Below are 18,056 nucleotides of genomic sequence, written 5' to 3' on the forward strand. Positions count from 1 at the left end.
ATTATTTTATTTATTTATTTTATTTTATTATTTATTAGATTTATTTGCCACCCATTTTGCTTCAAGGTGACTCAAACTCAACATTATGATGGTTTGTTGCAGAACATAGAGAGAGGTTTAGACTGGATTTGACCTTTTCATCCACCTGTCAAGTCCTTCCCAATTTTGAAATATGATAACTGGTAATCTAGTACATATCTTCTCTACATTTATGAAACCCTCAACTGATCAAATCCATGAAAGATCTGGAAATAAAATCCCAGGAGGAATGGTTAAAGAATCAGATATTGATCTTTTAATCTACAGAGAAGACTAACAAACAGAAATACAGTGGTCTTTATATATAGGATGAGCTGTTACATAGAACAGGCTAATTATTTATTGTTTAGTTTATTGTTTGTTTTGATAAAATTACCTTGAGTAAAGAAGAATGGGGAACACGAAACTTTTTTGTGTCTTCCTGAAACATCTGTGGTACTTGGACTTTAATATCCCAAGGTCGAGGAGATACACCATTTTGTGGACCATCCACTGAAGCATCTAATAAAAGAAAATAAATAGATGCCACCAGAGGTGGGTTTCAGCAGGTTCTGACCAGTTCTGGAGAACCGGTAGTGGAAATTTTGAGTAGTTCAGAGAACCAGTAACAGAGAACCAGTAACAGAGTTGTTAATGCCTGGAGTGCACTACCTGACTCTGTGGTCTCTTCTCAAAATCCCCAAAGCTTTAACCAAAGACTATCTACTATTGACCTCACCCCATTCCTAAGAGGTCTATAAGGGGCATGCATAAGAGCACCAGCATGCCTATCATTCCTGTCCTAATGTTCCCTTTGATTGTATCCAATTTGTATAGTTATTTCATGCTTATACTTATATATACTGTTAATATAAATAAATTAAAAATTAAAAAAATTAAAAATAAAACCAGTAAATACCACCTATGACTGGCCCTGCCCCTATCTATTCTCTGCCTCCAGAGTCCCAGCTGATCGGGAGGAAATGGGGATTTTGCAGTATTCTTCCCCTAACATGCCTACCAAGCCATGCCCACCAAGCCATGGGACACCCACCAAGCCACACCCACAGAACAGTAGTAAAAAAATTTGAAACCCACCACTGAATGCCACAATTCAGCATAAGATTTAGCACTTTTAAATCCATTGTGATCAATGAAACTAACATTTTAAAAGTGAATTATTGGATTATATTTATTCTCATCAGACATTCCTATCAATTTTGATATCTGTTGTGACTGATGCATAGCACTGAATTTATTCTACTACATTATTACATCATTTTGTATTACATTACATTATGAGCCATGGTGGCGCAATGGTTAGAATGCAGTACTACAGGCTACTTCTGCTGACTGCCCACCACCAGCAGTTTGGCAGTTTGATTCCCACTGGCTCAAGGTTGACTCAGCTTTCCATCCTTCCGAGGTCAGTAAAATGAGAACCCAGATTGTTGAGGGCAATAGGCTGACTCTGTAAACTGCATAGAGAGGGCTATAAAGCACTATGAAGAACCTAGATCAGGGGTGTCCAAACTTGGCCCTTTGGAGAGTGGTGGACTTCAACTCCCAGAATTCTCCAACTAGCAACTTGCTTAAATTTATAGCTCATGCTGGCTGGGGAATTCTGGGAGTTGAAGTCCACCACTCTCCAAAGGGCCAAGTTTGGACACCCCTGACCTAGATAAAACACCTTCTGTAGAAATGATGCACTTCTGAAGTCTTGCAAGAAAATTACAAGGATTTGTTCAGTCACCAGCAGTCAACACTGACTTGAAAACACCAATAATAATAACAATAATGGGACCATTAAGCTCAAAGACTGACTCTATATTTATTGTTGGTGATGAACAGAAAAGCTTGCTTGGAATTTTTTCTGTCTTTGAGCACAACACATGTTGACTAGGGAGGAAAAGGAAGAAAGTTCATTTGTTGCTCTGTCTCAGGCAGCAAAATGATTTGTGCCAACTGTCATTTATATTGCTTTTCTCCTCCCACTTCCAAGTTACTTGCCAGGCTCTTGCCATCAGCCATAGAAGAGATGAAGAAAGACAGAAATAAAGGCAGAAACAAAAAGTTGGATAAATCCCCTCATTTCTGTGTTGTATGGCTGATATACATCTGAGAGACAGACAGAACAAGGTTTCAGATAACAGGTAGGACCAGAGATTGATTAGAGATGGAAAACCTGTCTCTGCTGAAAATATTTTATAAAGAATTCATAATGCGTTCCAGTTGGAGTCAAAGATGACAAGTTAAGGCTTATTGCGTGACGTCAACTACAACCATTAAAAATATTTCACGAATGGTGTATTCCTGCTTTGTTTAGAATCAAGGGAACCAGTCCAATATTATACATTCTTTATATCAAATATTGACAGGCTTTCTTGAAAGTCTTTTTTTTAAAAAAAATGGGAAGAAAATTTATAATCTGAATTTGATGAATCAGCTTGAAAGTCTTCATGGCATAAAATTCTCTCCACATCCATTTTGGTGAGTCATCTGGAACTGGCTATAGAAATAATTCATAGATGGCATTGTACTGTACAAAATTACTTTTTATTGATCAGGACTTTTCTTGATGTATAGCATTAAAGGCAAATGGATATATATTGTGGTCTCTCTTATCCCTTTTAGATATTCATTTGGATTAAAGGTTTTAAGGAAATTAGGGGGAAAAAATATATAACAAATTTTAGTAATTAATCTTCCTATAGGTATGATTTCTATGTTTTCCCAAACTTATAAATCAGCGATACTGAAGAAACTGAATCAATATTTTTTCTGTTAGCTCCTTAGTCTATGACTGGAAAATACTGCAATACTTTTTTTGGATCAATGGCATTTTACAGTGGGAAATTGTACTTGATTGCAAAAATGGGAAAACCACAATCATAAAGAGTCTTGAAGAACTCTTTTTATTTATTTATATCCCAGTTTTATTATTTTTTATAAATAACTGAAGGTAACATATCCAACACACCTTCCTTCTCCTATTTTCCCCATAACAATAAGCCTGTGAATTGTGTTGGGCTGAGAGAGAATGACAGGCCTATAATCACACAGTCATTTTTAATGGCTAAAGAGGGACTTGAACTCACAGACTCCTGGGTTTTAGCCTGGTGCCTTAACCTCTAGGCCAGTGATGGCTAGCTTTTTTGCCGTCGTGTGCCAAAAGCGGGGGGAGTGTGGGGTGGGTTTGTCATGTGCGTGCATGCCCACACCCCATAATGCAATGCACCCTGTCCACACGCAACCCCTCCCCTGTGCTCCTCCCGCTTTTGGCACGTGATGGCCTGGTGGGCCCGGTAGGCCCGTTTTTCGCCCACCCCCTTCTGAGGCTTTCGCCCACCCCCCTGAACGCCCTCTGGAGGCCAGAAACGGCTCATTTCCTGACTTCTGGTTGGCCCAAAGATCAGCTGGCCAGCATGCACATGTGCGATGAAGCTCAGCTAGGGCAATGCTCTTGTGCCCACAGATACACATGCCATAGGCTCACCATCATGGCTCTAGGCCAAACTGGCTCTTTCCTTAAGAATACTTTTATTTAGTTTTTCCACTCCATTTTTACCTATTTTATTAGACTTTCTAAAACATCGTAACTACATAATCTAATTTTTAAATCTATTTTTTTCTGAATAGAACTACTGAATGGAGAACTTAAATGTCTTTGATTCCTTCATACAATTACATCCATAAATGCACAACTATAGAAATTTAATTAATAAATAAATACTGTAAACTATGTTTTAATGCCCCTAAGCATTGTATGTGTGTATTTATTTTCAGTTGATGGTTTCTCCTCCTCATTTTAATGATTTTTAAAATTATTTCTGATGTGTTTCTAGTTCACTTTTTAGAAAGGCGGAAAAAGCAATTGGTTAATTGACTCATTTGGGAAAGAAAAGTTAAGAGGAGCAGAGAATAAAATTTTGCCTGCAGATGGTATCTGAAAATTAGAAGAAAATGGCCTCGATTAGAATCATTTTCTGCTTCTTCCTCTTTCTATTGGGGGAGGCAAAACAAGCCCTATTGACTGGCAGGTCTTACAATTGCTGCCTTTTAGGGATTGTTCCCTTCTGCTTGGCCTCATTCTTTTTCTTGGCTTTCCTGGATGTTTGGACACATGGATGATCCTTTGTTTTTTCTGTTGTTCTCTAGAAATTGAAATATCTAAAAAGGTTAAATCTTGGCAACTGGATCAAAGTTTGTTAATCTGAGACATTTCATTACTCATCCAAGTAACTTCATCAGTCAACATGTAAAAAAAAAATAGTTAGGCAGAAAGTCAGAGAGTTGTTGAAATGTACTAACTCTTGCCACACCAACTGCACACCAACTCTTGCCACACCAATTTCACTCCCAAATGTATTGCAATATGTAAATGAAGACTCAATCATCCAGGCCAGAAAGTCTATCCAAAAAGATTGAAACTTGATAACAAGGAAAAGCTGATACCTTAGCAGCAAAGTAGCATTCATGAAACCTTGTTTGTAGCTTAATTCCAAAATGCCTAGGACGCTACTTAAAGGTTTAGGGGGAGAAAAAGGTAAATAAAGCTTTATAGAAATGGGGTGGGGGGAATGGGAAAGCAAGCAAATGAATGCATCATTTGCCAGAGCAGAAACTCACTGGGAGATGTAAGAGCTGAATGGATTAACAATCTTGTAAAGAGGTTGGGAACAGAGCATGGGACTTAATAAACCATTGATGGATCAATTGCAGGATAATAATTTTAAAAAGCACCTGCTTCCCAGGGAGTATGTAGAGATCCAGCAATGGCTAAAGTGAATGTACTGCATTTTTTAATCGCCCTGAATATAAGAAAATCTGCTCACAATGGTGAGCACAAGATCACTGAACTCTGTTAGAAAGGTTACAGGATAATTTAATTGAAACATTCCTTAAAAATCATAAAAAGTAAGCATAGTATAATTTCACCTTTCATATTCTTTATAATTTATCAAAGTTAATTTTATGTAAAACCTGGAAAATGAATGGATTATAGACATGCTGTTGTGACCCAGGTTCCTGGACCCAGACTCCTGGACTCAGATGATTCAGAAAGTGAGGGAGAAGACCTGGCAAGCCCTGCTTCTCTTGAGCCCTCTCCCTCCCTGGCACCCACTCAAAGGGAGGAGGAGGGGCCGGCAAGGCCTGATTCTCCCGAGCCTTCTTCTGATTTGGCAACGCCCCAAGAACAGTTTTGGAGTGACGCAAGATTACGAAGACGTGATCGACATGCGCAGCAGCGGAAGAGTTGGGACAAAGCCAAGTCATAATTGTCATGCAGTGACATCTGCAGAGACTATAAATAGGAGGCGGGACTTCCTGGTTTTTTGTCTTGGACAAAGTAATGAATTTGGGCAGGCAATCTGTATCAACGGAGGGAAGAATATATTCGTGAGTAATTCTGGCCTTATCTGTAATTTCCTTGTTATCTCCAGAAACTTGGCAGGCCCGTGGGTAGACGTAGCCAGGACATTTATATATATGTAAATAAATCAGAAAAGGAGGCCTCTGACTGACTCTTTGCTGGGAGTATTGGGGGAAGGGAAACAGAACATTTTGTCCAAGACCTGACTAAAACATCTTCTACCAAAGATGGACCAGCAGCAGGTACAGCAGCAGTTACAGCAGCTACAAGCGGCTAATCAACAGCTCCAGCAGCAAGTGGCTCACTTGGCAGGCCAACTTGCTGCCGGGAATGTGCCTGCAGCCCCCCCCATCCTCCCACTCCTCCTCCTCGTCGCAAGTGCCCGATAACCGTGCCGGATAAGTTTTCTGGGCAGCCTGAGATGTTCCCGACCTTCTTGGGGCAGTGCCAGCTCTACATGGCTATGCGGCCAGAGGATTTCCCAGACGACCGGGCTAAGGTGGCCTTTGTGATTAACCTTCTTTCCGGCTCGGCTGCTCGATGGGCCACGCCCCTCTTGCTCCAGGATAGCCCCCTGCTGGTGGACCAACAGCGTTTTTGGCAGCACCTGCGCACCATGTACGAGGACCCAGTTCGAATGCTGACGGCAACCAGGCGCCTTAAGGAACTCCGTCAAGGGAAATGCCCCCTGCAGGAGTACATCGCCAAATTTCGTCTTTTGTGCCAGGACTCTGACTGGAATGATGCAGCGCTGGTGGACGCGTTCCAGGAGGGACTCTCAGAGGAATTGCAAGACGAGCTGGCCCGGGTGGAGGCGCCGCGGACCCTCGACAACTTGGTGCCCCTTTGTCTCCGACTCGATGCCCGTCTGCAATGGCGACCGTCCCGTCGCACCCCCCGGGACCCGCCGTTGACATCTGCACCCCCACTCCCTGCACCACCAGCTCCCCGGGTCGCCCCACGTTTTGTAACCGCTGCGGAAGAGCCCATGGAGTTGGGAGCGGCCAGACCTCGCCTGACAGCCCAGGAGCGGAACCGAAGGCGCCAAGGTGGATTGTGCCTGTACTGTGGGGAGCCCGGCCACTTCGCCGCTTCTTGCCCCAGAAAGCGAAGTGGGGCACGCCCGCCAGTCCCCGAATCACAGCGTGACCAATCGGGAAACGGAGCAGGCCCGACCTCGGGGAAACCCTAGGTCGGGCACGTACTAAGCCCCCACTGGACGTTGCGGAAGTAGACTCTGGGCCCCCTCGGCATCTGATTCTGGACACACGGATATGGTTGGGGAACCAGTCGGACAGGCTCCAGGCGCATGCACTGATGGACTCAGGGGCCACAACAAACTTTATGGACCAGGCTTTTGTGACCCAGTTTGCGGTCCCCGTGGTTCCGGTGGACCCTCCGATGCGGGTTGAGAAAATTGATGGACGAGAACTGGTGTCCGGCCCCATTAAATTTGCCACCCAGCCTTTGCGCCTGGCTATTGGGGACCATGAGGAGGCGATCCAGTTTTATGTCACGGCGGACCTTCATTTTCCCTTGGTCCTTGGGTTGGCCTGGCTTCGGACCCACGATCCTCAGGTGGCCTGGTCGCGGAACGCCATCTCTTTCCCGAGTCTGCAGTGCGTCGACCACATCCGCCACACCTGTGCCGGCCAGAACGTCCCCACCGCTGCCATCACCTTGCCTCCTGAGCTGACAGACTTCGCCGACGTGTTCAGCGAGAAGGAGGCGGACCGACTACCCCCGCATCGGCCCTACGATTGCCCCGTGGACCTTCTGCCCAACGCACCACTGCCTGTGGGACGCCTGTATTCCATGTCGGAGCCCGAGTTGGCCGCCCTCAGGGACTTCCTGGACAAAAATCTGGCCCGAGGGTTCATCCAGCCTTCAAAGTCCCCTCTCTCGGCCCCGGTCCTCTTCGTGAAGAAGAAGACAGGGGACTTGCGCCTGTGCTGTGATTACTGCCGGCTAAACGCCATTACGGTGCGGAATCGCTACCCCCTGCCGCTCATCCCGGAGCTGCTGGAGAGGTTGCGGGAGGCCACGATCTTCACCAAGCTCGATCTCCGGGGGGCCTACAACCTGGTGCGGATGCGAGAAGGAGACGAATGGAAGACGGCATTCGGCACCCGATACGGACACTACGAATACACTGTCATGCCATTTGGGTTGACCAACGCTCCCGCCGTTTTCCAGCACTTCATGAACGATGTGTTCCGAGACATGTTGGATCGGTTCGTGGTTATCTACCTGTACGACATCCTGATTTACTCCCGGTCCAGGGAAAGCCACCTTCGACACGTTGGTCTGGTTCTGCAATGCTTGCGGGAGCAACAACTCCATGCGAAGCTGGAGAAATGCGTCTTCTTCCAGACTTCCATAGAATTCCTTGGGCATATCATCTCGCCCGAGGGCATAGCCATGGACCCATGCAAAGTAGAAGCTTTGTGTAGCTGGGAAGCCCCTCGTCGGGTGAAGGATATTCAGCGCCTGCTGGGCTTCGCCAACTACTACCGGACCTTCATCCCGGGCTTTGCCACACTGACGGCTCCACTTACCCAGCTCCTCAGGAAGAAGGTTGCGTTCCGGTGGGGTCCCCCGCAGCAAGAAGCATTCACAGCCCCCAAGAAAGCCTTCGTCACGGAACCCATCCTGAGGCATCCCGACCCGCTCCGGCCTTTTGTGGTAGAAACGGACGCGTCCAATGTGGCTCTGGGAGCGGTGCTGCTACAGGCTCCGACGAATGGCGGCACACTTTTTCCCTGCGCTTATTACTCCCGGAAACTCAATCCTTCCGAGCGCAACTACACCATCTGGGAAAAAGAGTTGCTGGCTATCAAGGCTGCATTCGAGGCTTGGCGACACCATCTGGAGGGGGCCCGACATCAGGTGGAGGTCCGAACGGACCATCGGAATCTCGAGCACCTCACCACAGCTCGGAAGTTGAACCAGCGGCAGATCCGGTGGTCGTTGTTTTTTGCCCGGTTCAACTTCCGCATGACCTACATTCCCAGCGGTCACAACCAGAGGGCGGATGCCCTGTCCCGCAAGCCAGAGTACCTCTGCGCCAAGGACTCCCTCCCTCCACGGACAGTGCTACCGGCAGAAGCCTTGGCCGCAGCACGGGAACCAGTAGATTTGCGGGCCCAGGTGCGAGAGGCGCAGCGCCGCAAAGGAGAGCGGAGGTGGGCCCCACGTCTCCTTGGACCTTGGAGGAGGACTTACTCAAGTTTCGGGGGCGATTATATGTGCCCACAGGACCACTCCGAGCCCTCGTCATGACCCAGTGCCACGACAACCCTGCAGCAGGACATTTTGGGTTCTTCAAGACCCTCCACCTGGTGACACGGACCTTTTGGTGGCCCCGAGTGCGACATGATGTACATGCCTACGTGACATCCTGCGTACCGTGCTGGCAAGCCAAGGCCGCCACGGGGGTCCCTCCCGGGCTCCTCCAGCCCTTGCCGACACCCGACAGACCCTGGGGGGGGATCTCCATGGACTTCCTGACGGACCTGCCGCCGTCCTCTGGGTTCACCATGGTGCTGGTGGTGGTGGACATGCTCACCAAGATGGCACACTTTATCCCATGCCACGGACTGCCCACAGCCGCAAAAACGGCCCGTCTCTTTCTGCAGCACATCTTCCGCCTCCATGGTCTACCAGACAGGGTGGTTTCGGACCATGGAGTTCAGTTCACAGCTCGCTTCTGGAAGAGCCTGATGGCCGCGTTGGAGGTGCAGGTGTGTCTGTCGTCATCGCACCATCCGGAGACCGACGGGGGTACAGAGAAGGTCATCGGTATCCTGGAACAGTATCTCCGTTGCTTCATCAACCAGCAACAGGACAACTGGGCCGATTACCTGTCCCTGGCGGAGTTTGCTTTTAACAACTCTCAGCACACCTCTACTCAGATGACCCCGTTCTTTGCCAATGTGGGGTACCATCCGCGGCTCTTCCCTCTGGCACCACTGGATTCTCCTGTTCCCGAAACGCAGACCTTCCTGACGGAATTGCATGCGGTCCAACAGTTGGTATGTCAACAGCTGGATCGGGCAAAGGAGGACTACAAACGGTCCGCCGACCGCTCCCGACGGGCAACGCCCCCGCTGGCAGTTGGAGACCGGGTGTGGCTCTCCACCAAACACCTCCCGTCCGACCGCCCGGTAAAGAAGTTGGACCACCGATTCATCGGCCCATTCCCTGTCGAGGCAGTCATCAACCCGGTAGCCTACCGACTGACCCTGCCACGATCCATGCGGATCCACCCCATCTTTCACCGGTCCCTTCTGGTTCCTGAGGCCACACCGAGTCCCCTTCGGTGACCAACAGCACCCGTCACTGTCGCTGAGGACGGATCGGAGGAATACGAAGTCCACAGCATACGAGACTCCCGCTGGCTAAAGGGTCGTTTCCAATATTTGATCGCGTGGAAGGGATACGGGACTGATTTCTCCTGGGTAGATGCCTCCGACGTTCATGCCCCTGACCTGGTGCAGGCCTTCCATGAGCAGAACCCAACGTCAGCCCCGGGGGAAGGGCCCTGCGGTGAGGGATAGTGTTGTGACCCAGGTTCCTGGACCCAGACTCCTGGACTCGGATGATTCAGAAAGTGAGGGAGAAGACCTGGCAAGCCCTGCTTCTCTTGAGCCCTCTCCCTCCCTGGCACCCACTCAAAGGGAGGAGGAGGGGCCGGCAAGGCCTGATTCTCCCGAGCCTTCTTCTGATTTGGCAGTGCCCCAAGAACAGTTTTGGAGTGACGCAAGATTACGAAGACGTGATCGACGTGCGCAGCAGCGGAAGAGTTGGGACAAAGCCAAGTCATAATTGTCATGCAGTGACATCTGCAGAGACTATAAATAGGAGGCGGGACTTCCTGGTTTTTTGTCTTGGACAAAGTAATGAATTTGGGCGGGCAATCTGTATCAACGGAGGGAAGAATATATTCGTGAGTAATTCTGGCCTTATCTGTAATTTCCTTGTTATCTCCAGAAACTTGGCAGGCCCGTGGGTAGACGTAGCCAGGACATTTATATATATGTAAATAAATCAGAAAAGGAGGCCTCTGACTGACTCTTTGCTGGGAGTATTGGGGGAAGGGAAACAGAACACATGCCTACTTATAGGGGGGTTACTCCTATGTTATATTTGATGGATTTTTTTCACTGGAATCAGGTTTCATGTATTATATACAAGGTGTGCAGAAGTTTTGCCCATGAACCGGTAGTAAACCGGTTCAGATTTCACCACTGGCTCTGACATTCCCAGGTCAGCTGCCTGATCGTCAGAGCCTTTTTTTTTTTTACTTTTAAAAGCATTTTTTTACAACCTATTCAGTCGAATAAGTTTTTAAAAAATGATTTTAAAAGGTTAAAAAAAAAAAGATTGCATGCCACAGCTGATCACCCTCCCCACACGCTATTCTACTTACCCCATGCCTCCTTGCACGCGGATGCACCTCGAATTTGGTGTGTGGTACACACTGCGCATGCGCACATGCAGCGCGCATGTGCAGCCAGCGAACCGGTAGTAAACCAGTTCAGATTTCACCACTGGTTTAACCTTCCTTGTAAGATCTTAAACTACACTTTACTTGTGTGAGGAATAAAGGAAACCATTTGATGATTTTAACATTTTCTTCTATTTCCTTTATTTGCTATGGGTATACATTCCAAATCTTTTTAATCACTAGAGAACATATTTTGTTGACAAATCACTGTTGGAAGCAGTTGTTGACCATATCTTCTCCTGCAGCTTTAAACAATTAAACAGGTATTTCACTTGTTCATGGTGTTTTATTATTTGACAGCTGATCTATTGCCTGTCATATCACTCCATCTAGTGGAGTCATTTCCTGAATATATTTTCTCTCTACTGTCTTCTATATACTTCTATGTAAAGATTCATAATAGTTTTCTCTTTGAACTTCTTTAGTAGTCTTAGATTAAATGTGAATTTTCCCTTGATTTCCTCTGTTTGTTGACAATTGTAACTAAGATATTGTTCCTTGTCTTTGTGATGTGATGTTGTAAATATACATTCCATTCTCATACATTGTTATTGTTGCCCAAAGCTTTTATCCCTTGTCTTGCTTTGACTATCATGATCATTTGTTCGGAATCTTGGAACTTAGATCTCTTTGAAATAAAAGGGACATTTTTTTCCAAGATTGTTTTCAATAAATCTATTATATGATTCTCTTTTGCATAAATTAATCTAGTCCTTATACAAATAGTCTTTGATTCATGATCACAACTGGGACCAGAATTTTAGTTGCTAAGCAATGCAGTCAACAGGTGAAACATTAAGGAACACGACTCAATTTTATGAACATTATTACAGGGATTGTTAATTGAATCACATGATTGGCTTCCCAGCTGCCTTTCCAATTGACTTTGCTTGTTGGAAGCCATTTGGGAAGTTTGCAAATTGCAATAATGTGACCGCAAGATACTGCAACTATCATAAATGCAAGCTGATTGCCAAGCGCCCAAATTATAATCATGTGACTATAATGTCGGTGCAATGTTCATAGCTTCGAAGATGGATTATAAGTCACTTTTACTGTGACCATCATAACCTTGAACTGTCATTAAACAAATGGTTGTAAGTCAAGGACTACGTATATTGATCTTACAAGCTTACTAGATAGCTCCAGGTCATTCCTTGCCAGCACACCTAGTCCTTTTATGCTTGACATCACAAATTCATAGCCTGTTCCACAGTCTGTATCTAAAGTGTTCTATTTAACTAAATTGCACTTCCCATCTTCTGTATCTTGTAACATAGTTCTTATGTGGCCCATCTGGTAATATGTGTATTTATGTTGCTTGAAATAGACATTGATTTTTTTTTTGAAAAACATTAATCATATATCTCCTTCATTATCGCATTTAGCCAATCCAAAACTTCTTTTAATATGAGCCACGGTAGTGCAGTGGTTAGAGCACAGTACTGCAGGCTACTTCTGCTGACTATTGGCTGCCTGAAATTTGGCAGTTTAGATCTCACAAGGCTCAAGGTTGACTCAGCCTTCCATCTTTCCAAGGTGGGTAAAATAAGGACCCAAATTGTGGGGGCAATATGCTGACCCTGTAAACTGCTTAGAGAGGGCTGTAAAACACTGTAAAGAGGCATATAGGTCTAAGTGCTATTGCTATTGCTATTAACATCAGGTTTCTCCATTTTTTCCACTTATGCATTCCAATCACCCCATTAGCCTTATTTTGTTCTTTCAAAATGCTGCATTTATCAAATCTTGAATTTTTTCTTTCATTTCAAGGTCTTCTATCACTATGTCTCTAGTAAGTGCATATACTTATTATGTACTAACACTTCCTGGACATCTACTATTTCTAATAAATAATGATCTTATCATTTATTGGCTTATCACTGAGCACATACATGGAGATAATCTTCTTGGAGTAACATTGTTATTCTCTTTTCTGACTCATGCCTTAAACAGTATGATGTAATCTTTATTTCAAAGTTTAAGTTAAGTTTAATTTTATTGTGTTTGTACTTATATACACAGTATACCCATACAATGAAATTCACTTAACACCCAAAGACCAGGCCCAACACACATAACAATCCCAAAACCCACCCACCCACCCACCACAAATTCCCCACCTCTAAACCATCCAAACATCCACACAACAGTCCAAGTAATGCTGTCCAACAGCTCATTGATGGTGGTCTTTTAGTTCACTGTTGAGTGCAATTATAGCTCTGGGATAAAAACTATTCAGAAAACATGTGGTCTGAGTTTTAATTGTTCTGTATCTTCTGCCAGAAGGCAAGTCATTTAAAGTTCCTCTAAGTTCAATATTCTCTAAAATAAAAAATGAGTGCACAGCATTTCTATTTTCACAATTCAATATTTTCTTTGTTCTGCATTCCAATTTTTCTACAGCCTTGTAAAACAAAGACCTTCTCTACACTCTTAGTGTTACCTGAGGATGTTACCAATGAAATATCTGAAAGAAGACCATCCAGCTCAGAGAGCACCAAGGACCCTACAAGGACCTTCTCTTTCAAGACTGCAAAATTAGTGAGCAGGGTTCCCTGCAGCTTTGCTCTAACCATGTCATCCCCGCCAGATTTATTCATGAAAGTCTGATGTTCCCCAGGAACTAGGACATAACATGTCTCCTGAGAGGTTCCCATCATCCGGTCCACAAATACATCTAAATATTGCAGCTAAACAGTTTCTGAGAATCTCCTTAGACATTTAGAGCCAAACAGGTTTTTTCTCAATAGAGAAATTTCAAAGAGAAATTTCTTCTCCTAGATTTGTTTGTTTGTTTGTTTGTTTGTTTCAGAGACTAGTCATGTTGCTCACAGACTGATTCCCCTCATGCCTTCAGAATCTCACCTGTCCTTACTTCCATTGTGAATTACCCTTCCATTTTTCATCTTATCAGGTAGGATGATCCTATCAAAAGTTTATGTTCTTACTGTTGTATCTCTTTGAATTATTAAAACTATTGGGAAAGGTCCATTAAAGGAATAATTATTTGTTTAGAATATCTCTCATGGGATGAAATATGCAGGAATGTAGGGGAGAAGGGAAAGATTTGTAGAAACAGCCTTTTTACTTCAGAGATCAGAGGTTTCTTAAGATCCTTCTTAGAATATTTCACGCATCTGGACAATCAAAATATCTTCTATACAACATTATAACATTTTGTGGCAATAATTTACATTTATCATGTACACAGAGTAAATAATTTTGATTAAAATATTCATATTTTTCCCAGTTCTACTGAATGTTTACCATTTCTTTGTTATTTATTATTGGGAAATTTAGAGATTTCTTTTTGTCTTACCAATATATTCTCCTAATTCCATGCCACTGAGAATTATGTCCTTGTATTTATTGAATATTTTCTCTTATTGATGCTCAGGAAAAATTGTTTCTTAAAATAAAACTAGGATTTTTGGAGTTTTGTCTCAAACACCGTATTTGATAAATTTGGTGTAAAATTCCACACATGTACGTATTTGGAAACTGTGAGTCCTAAAGCTGGTTTGTATGTTTAGATACAAATGATAGTTTACAAGTGTTGTGCATAGGTTTTCTGCCAAAAACACATCAAAAAGATTCAGTTGGAATCAGGGGTGAAATCCAGCAGGTTCTGACAGGTTCTGGAGAACCGGTAGCGGAAATTTTGAGCAGTTCGGAGAATCAGTAGGGGAGATTTTGAGTAGTTCAGAAAATTGGCAAATACCACCTCTGGCTGGCCCCAGAGTGGGGTGGGAATGGAGATTTTGCAATATCCTTCCCCCAGGAGTGGGGAGGGAATGAGGATTTTGCAGTATCCTTTCCCTGCCCCACCCACCAAATGACACCAAGCCCATCAAGCCACGCCCACAGAACCAGAAGTAAAAAAAAATTGGATTTCACCACTGGTTAGAATTAAATGTATCTCTTTAAACATTTACTTACTGGTATAAGGCTCAAATGTCCATTCACATACTCTTGTTTCGTTAAAGGTTTTCAGTCGATACTGGGGAGAAAGACATCTTGTCATCAAATGTTAATTCTAGAATCCTTAGTCTGAGAAAAAGAACTATTATTGTTGGATTTGTTTTTTTTTTGTTTGTTTTGGACCTTTTGAGACCTCATTTTAACTCGCTCATGGATCACCCTATCTGCCATCATCAACGTGGTTATGGAAAAAAATGTTACTGAGGTCATTAAAGCATTTTGTTTACCCGTTTGGGGCTTCAGGAGATAGTCCAACTTCTGAACAAACATCACCTTTTTCTAATTTCTGACAGTTGCAAAAGTCTCTCTTGTGCAAGGCTATTGATTCCCACCTCCCACCTAGCTTTGTTCACTCCCTGGTAACCTATCCCAAAACACTTACTCTGTAGAAGGTCTGTGGCTTCAGTTCCTGAATGCGGAGCTCGCCTGCAGCTCTGTTGCCATAGCAACATTTGGAATTGACAAAACTGAGCAGTGCACTCCTGGCCATGTCATCTGTCATTCTAGGGAACCTGGGAATTAACGAGACAGCAAGCACACTTTCAATTCTAAACCATATATGCATCCAGTCTGTGGCATCTCCAGTAAAACAGACTAAATTGAAGCTGGTGATGAAGCCTTGCAGCTCCGCTGGCAGAGAAAAAGGATCATTTATGAAGAACATTGGTCCATAGTGGTTTTGGCCATGTTTCGTTAGTAAATAACATGTTTGTTTTTTTTACTTTAGGAATAACATGATATTGACATGCTGGTTTGACGTTGGCTGCCCTAATGAAGACTCCATTGTGAAAGCATTGCATCCCAGAATTTCTAATCCTGAGTGTATCCATTTGATTTCAGTACAAGTCATCCTCAACTTATGACCACAATTGAGCCCAAAATTTATGTTGCTAAGTGAGAAACTGGTTAAGTGAGTTTTGCCCCATTTCATCACTTTTCTTGCCACATTTATTAAGAGAATCCCTACCATTGGTAAATGAATAATACGGTGGTTTAGTGATACTGGTTTCTACCATTTGACTTTGCTTGTCAGAAGGTTGCAGAAGATGATCACATGATCCTGGGACACTACAACGGTCATAAAGGTGAGTCAATTGCCAAGCATCCGCATTTTGATCACATGACCATGGGGATGCTACAACGGTGATAAGTGTGAAAAAAATGGTCATAAGTCACTTTTCTAACTTTGAATGGTCATTAAACAAACTGTTGTAAGTTGAGGATTACTTGTACATAAAATATAAATGGAAAGGACAAATGGTTTCCAGTGTTCTTTGAATCTTTGTTATTTTCTAGACTCTGGGTGCCTGGATGGCATCGGGAAGAAACTTACGTTGAAACGAACTGCTATCTGTTAAGAGCCATGATGGCGCAGTGGTTAGAATGCTGTATAGCAGGCTACTTCTGCTGTTTGCCAGCTGCCAACAGTTTGGCAGTTCAATTCTCACTGGCTCAAGGTTAACTCAGCCTTCCATCCTTCCAAGGTTGATAAAATGAGGACCCAGATTGTTGGGGGCAATATGCTGACTCTATAAACCTCTTAAGGTTTGCTAGTCGTTCCTGACTCTAGTTGTTCCTGACTCTAGCGGACAAAACTTGCTAGTCATTCCTGACTCTAGGGGACAGAGCTCCTCTTCGTTTCAAAGCCAAAGAGCCAGTGCTGTCCAAAGACATCTCTGTGGTCATGTGGCTGGCATGACTAAATACCAAATGCACACAGAACACTGTTGCCTTCCCACCAAAGGTGGTCCCTATTTTTCTACTTGCATTTTTTATATGCTTTCGAACTGCTAAGTTGACAGAAGCTGGGACAAGTAATGGGAGCTCACCCCGTTACACGGCACTAGGGATTCAAAATGCTGAACTGCCAACCTTTTGACAAGCTCTGCATCTTAGCCATTGAGCCACCATGTCCCCTTTAAATGTCTTAGAGAAGGATATAAAGTGCTGTGAAGCGGTATGTAAGTCTAAGTGCTATTGCTATCAGCACTTGCTAGACTCCTATGTGGCCAAGACTTTTAATTTGGTCCAGTCTTCTATCGTCTTGCTCGTTGAGGTTTAATTTAGCTTTTGCTAAATTGAGCAAGGAAGCAACTCAGCCAACTAGAACCAGAGCAAGGACATTTTCAAAAAGAAAAAGCAATCAAAAATGACTTACCTACACTCCAGCAACACAGGGTTGCTCCTCTCTTCACTAAGTTTTTGCATCATCTCTGGAGGCGGAAATAACTTTTTCCTGCCTAGGTGGGAAAGGTTCAAGGAATAATGAATAATGATGTATCGATACATACAGTGATGGGGACAAGATGAATATTAGAGAAAACCACTCATAGCACTGATGGCATATTCAATCAGACACCCTTTCTGTGCTCGTGTGGTATCTCTATGGATGATTTATGATGTGTGAGGTGTTCTCACCAGTTGCTGCTGTGAATGTGTCTATATACATTCTCTGAATCATATTTATTATCTATTTGTTCGTTTATTCATTCGTTTGTTCCATTTGCACACATCTCATATATATGGTCGAATCACACAATTAAAATAGCAACAGAAAAAGGTAAACAAAATGCAAATAAAAAAGCAAAGTATGTGTAAAACCATTGAAACCAAATTAAACTCATAAAACATAATCAGCAGGAGAGTATTTGCAGTTTGAATCTGTACCTTCAGCATAACTTTGTTATATATTCTGTTATATGGCATTTGCCAACTAGGTGCCTGAGGAAGATTTATATAGTAGATAGCTCTGTGCTATTAATCTTTAGAGTCACATGAAAACAGCTGTATTTTTCAGTAATATATATTTTTTCTTTTTTTACTAATAAAAAATCAGAAATTGATGCATACTAAAAATGATGTTAGTATTTTTATGAGAATTAATTAGAATGTCTATAAAGTCTTAGTCATCTAGGTCATGCTTGTCCCAAAGGTGCTTTTTCAAGAGGCAACTGGACTTTTCGTTTTCAGAGAACTTCTATTTTTCTAATTTGGAATTCAAGGAAAGGTAGTTTGAAGATACTACCTGAACTTCTTTCAAAGACAGAAGGCAGTCTACTTAGAAAAATCCGCTTATGTTCAAGATCGAACTATTAAGGTATCTCTGCACAGACAAAAGTTCATTATCTGACATGTAATTTTTTTTTTATAAATGCATATATTAAAATGCAG

General features: G+C 43.6%; 1 protein-coding gene across 3 annotated transcripts in view; it reads right to left on the reverse strand.

Moving 5' to 3' along the window:
* Positions 1–18,056, reverse strand: part of LOC131192162 (protein SSUH2 homolog) — a 65,143-nt gene that overhangs the window by 34,259 nt on the left and 12,828 nt on the right. For all 3 annotated transcript variants that reach the window (XM_058171043.1, XM_058171042.1, XM_058171044.1), the window contains exons 3-6: positions 17,044–17,125; positions 15,268–15,397; positions 14,844–14,904; positions 416–540 (exon numbers count right to left, since the gene is read on the reverse strand). In XM_058171043.1, the coding sequence (XP_058027026.1) occupies positions 416–540; positions 14,844–14,904; positions 15,268–15,397; positions 17,044–17,125 (398 nt within the window). The remainder of the gene's footprint in view (positions 1–415; positions 541–14,843; positions 14,905–15,267; positions 15,398–17,043; positions 17,126–18,056) is intronic.

The sequence above is a fragment of the Ahaetulla prasina genome, chromosome 2, assembly GCF_028640845.1.
Source record: "Ahaetulla prasina isolate Xishuangbanna chromosome 2, ASM2864084v1, whole genome shotgun sequence".
NCBI lineage: Eukaryota > Metazoa > Chordata > Lepidosauria > Squamata > Colubridae > Ahaetulla > Ahaetulla prasina.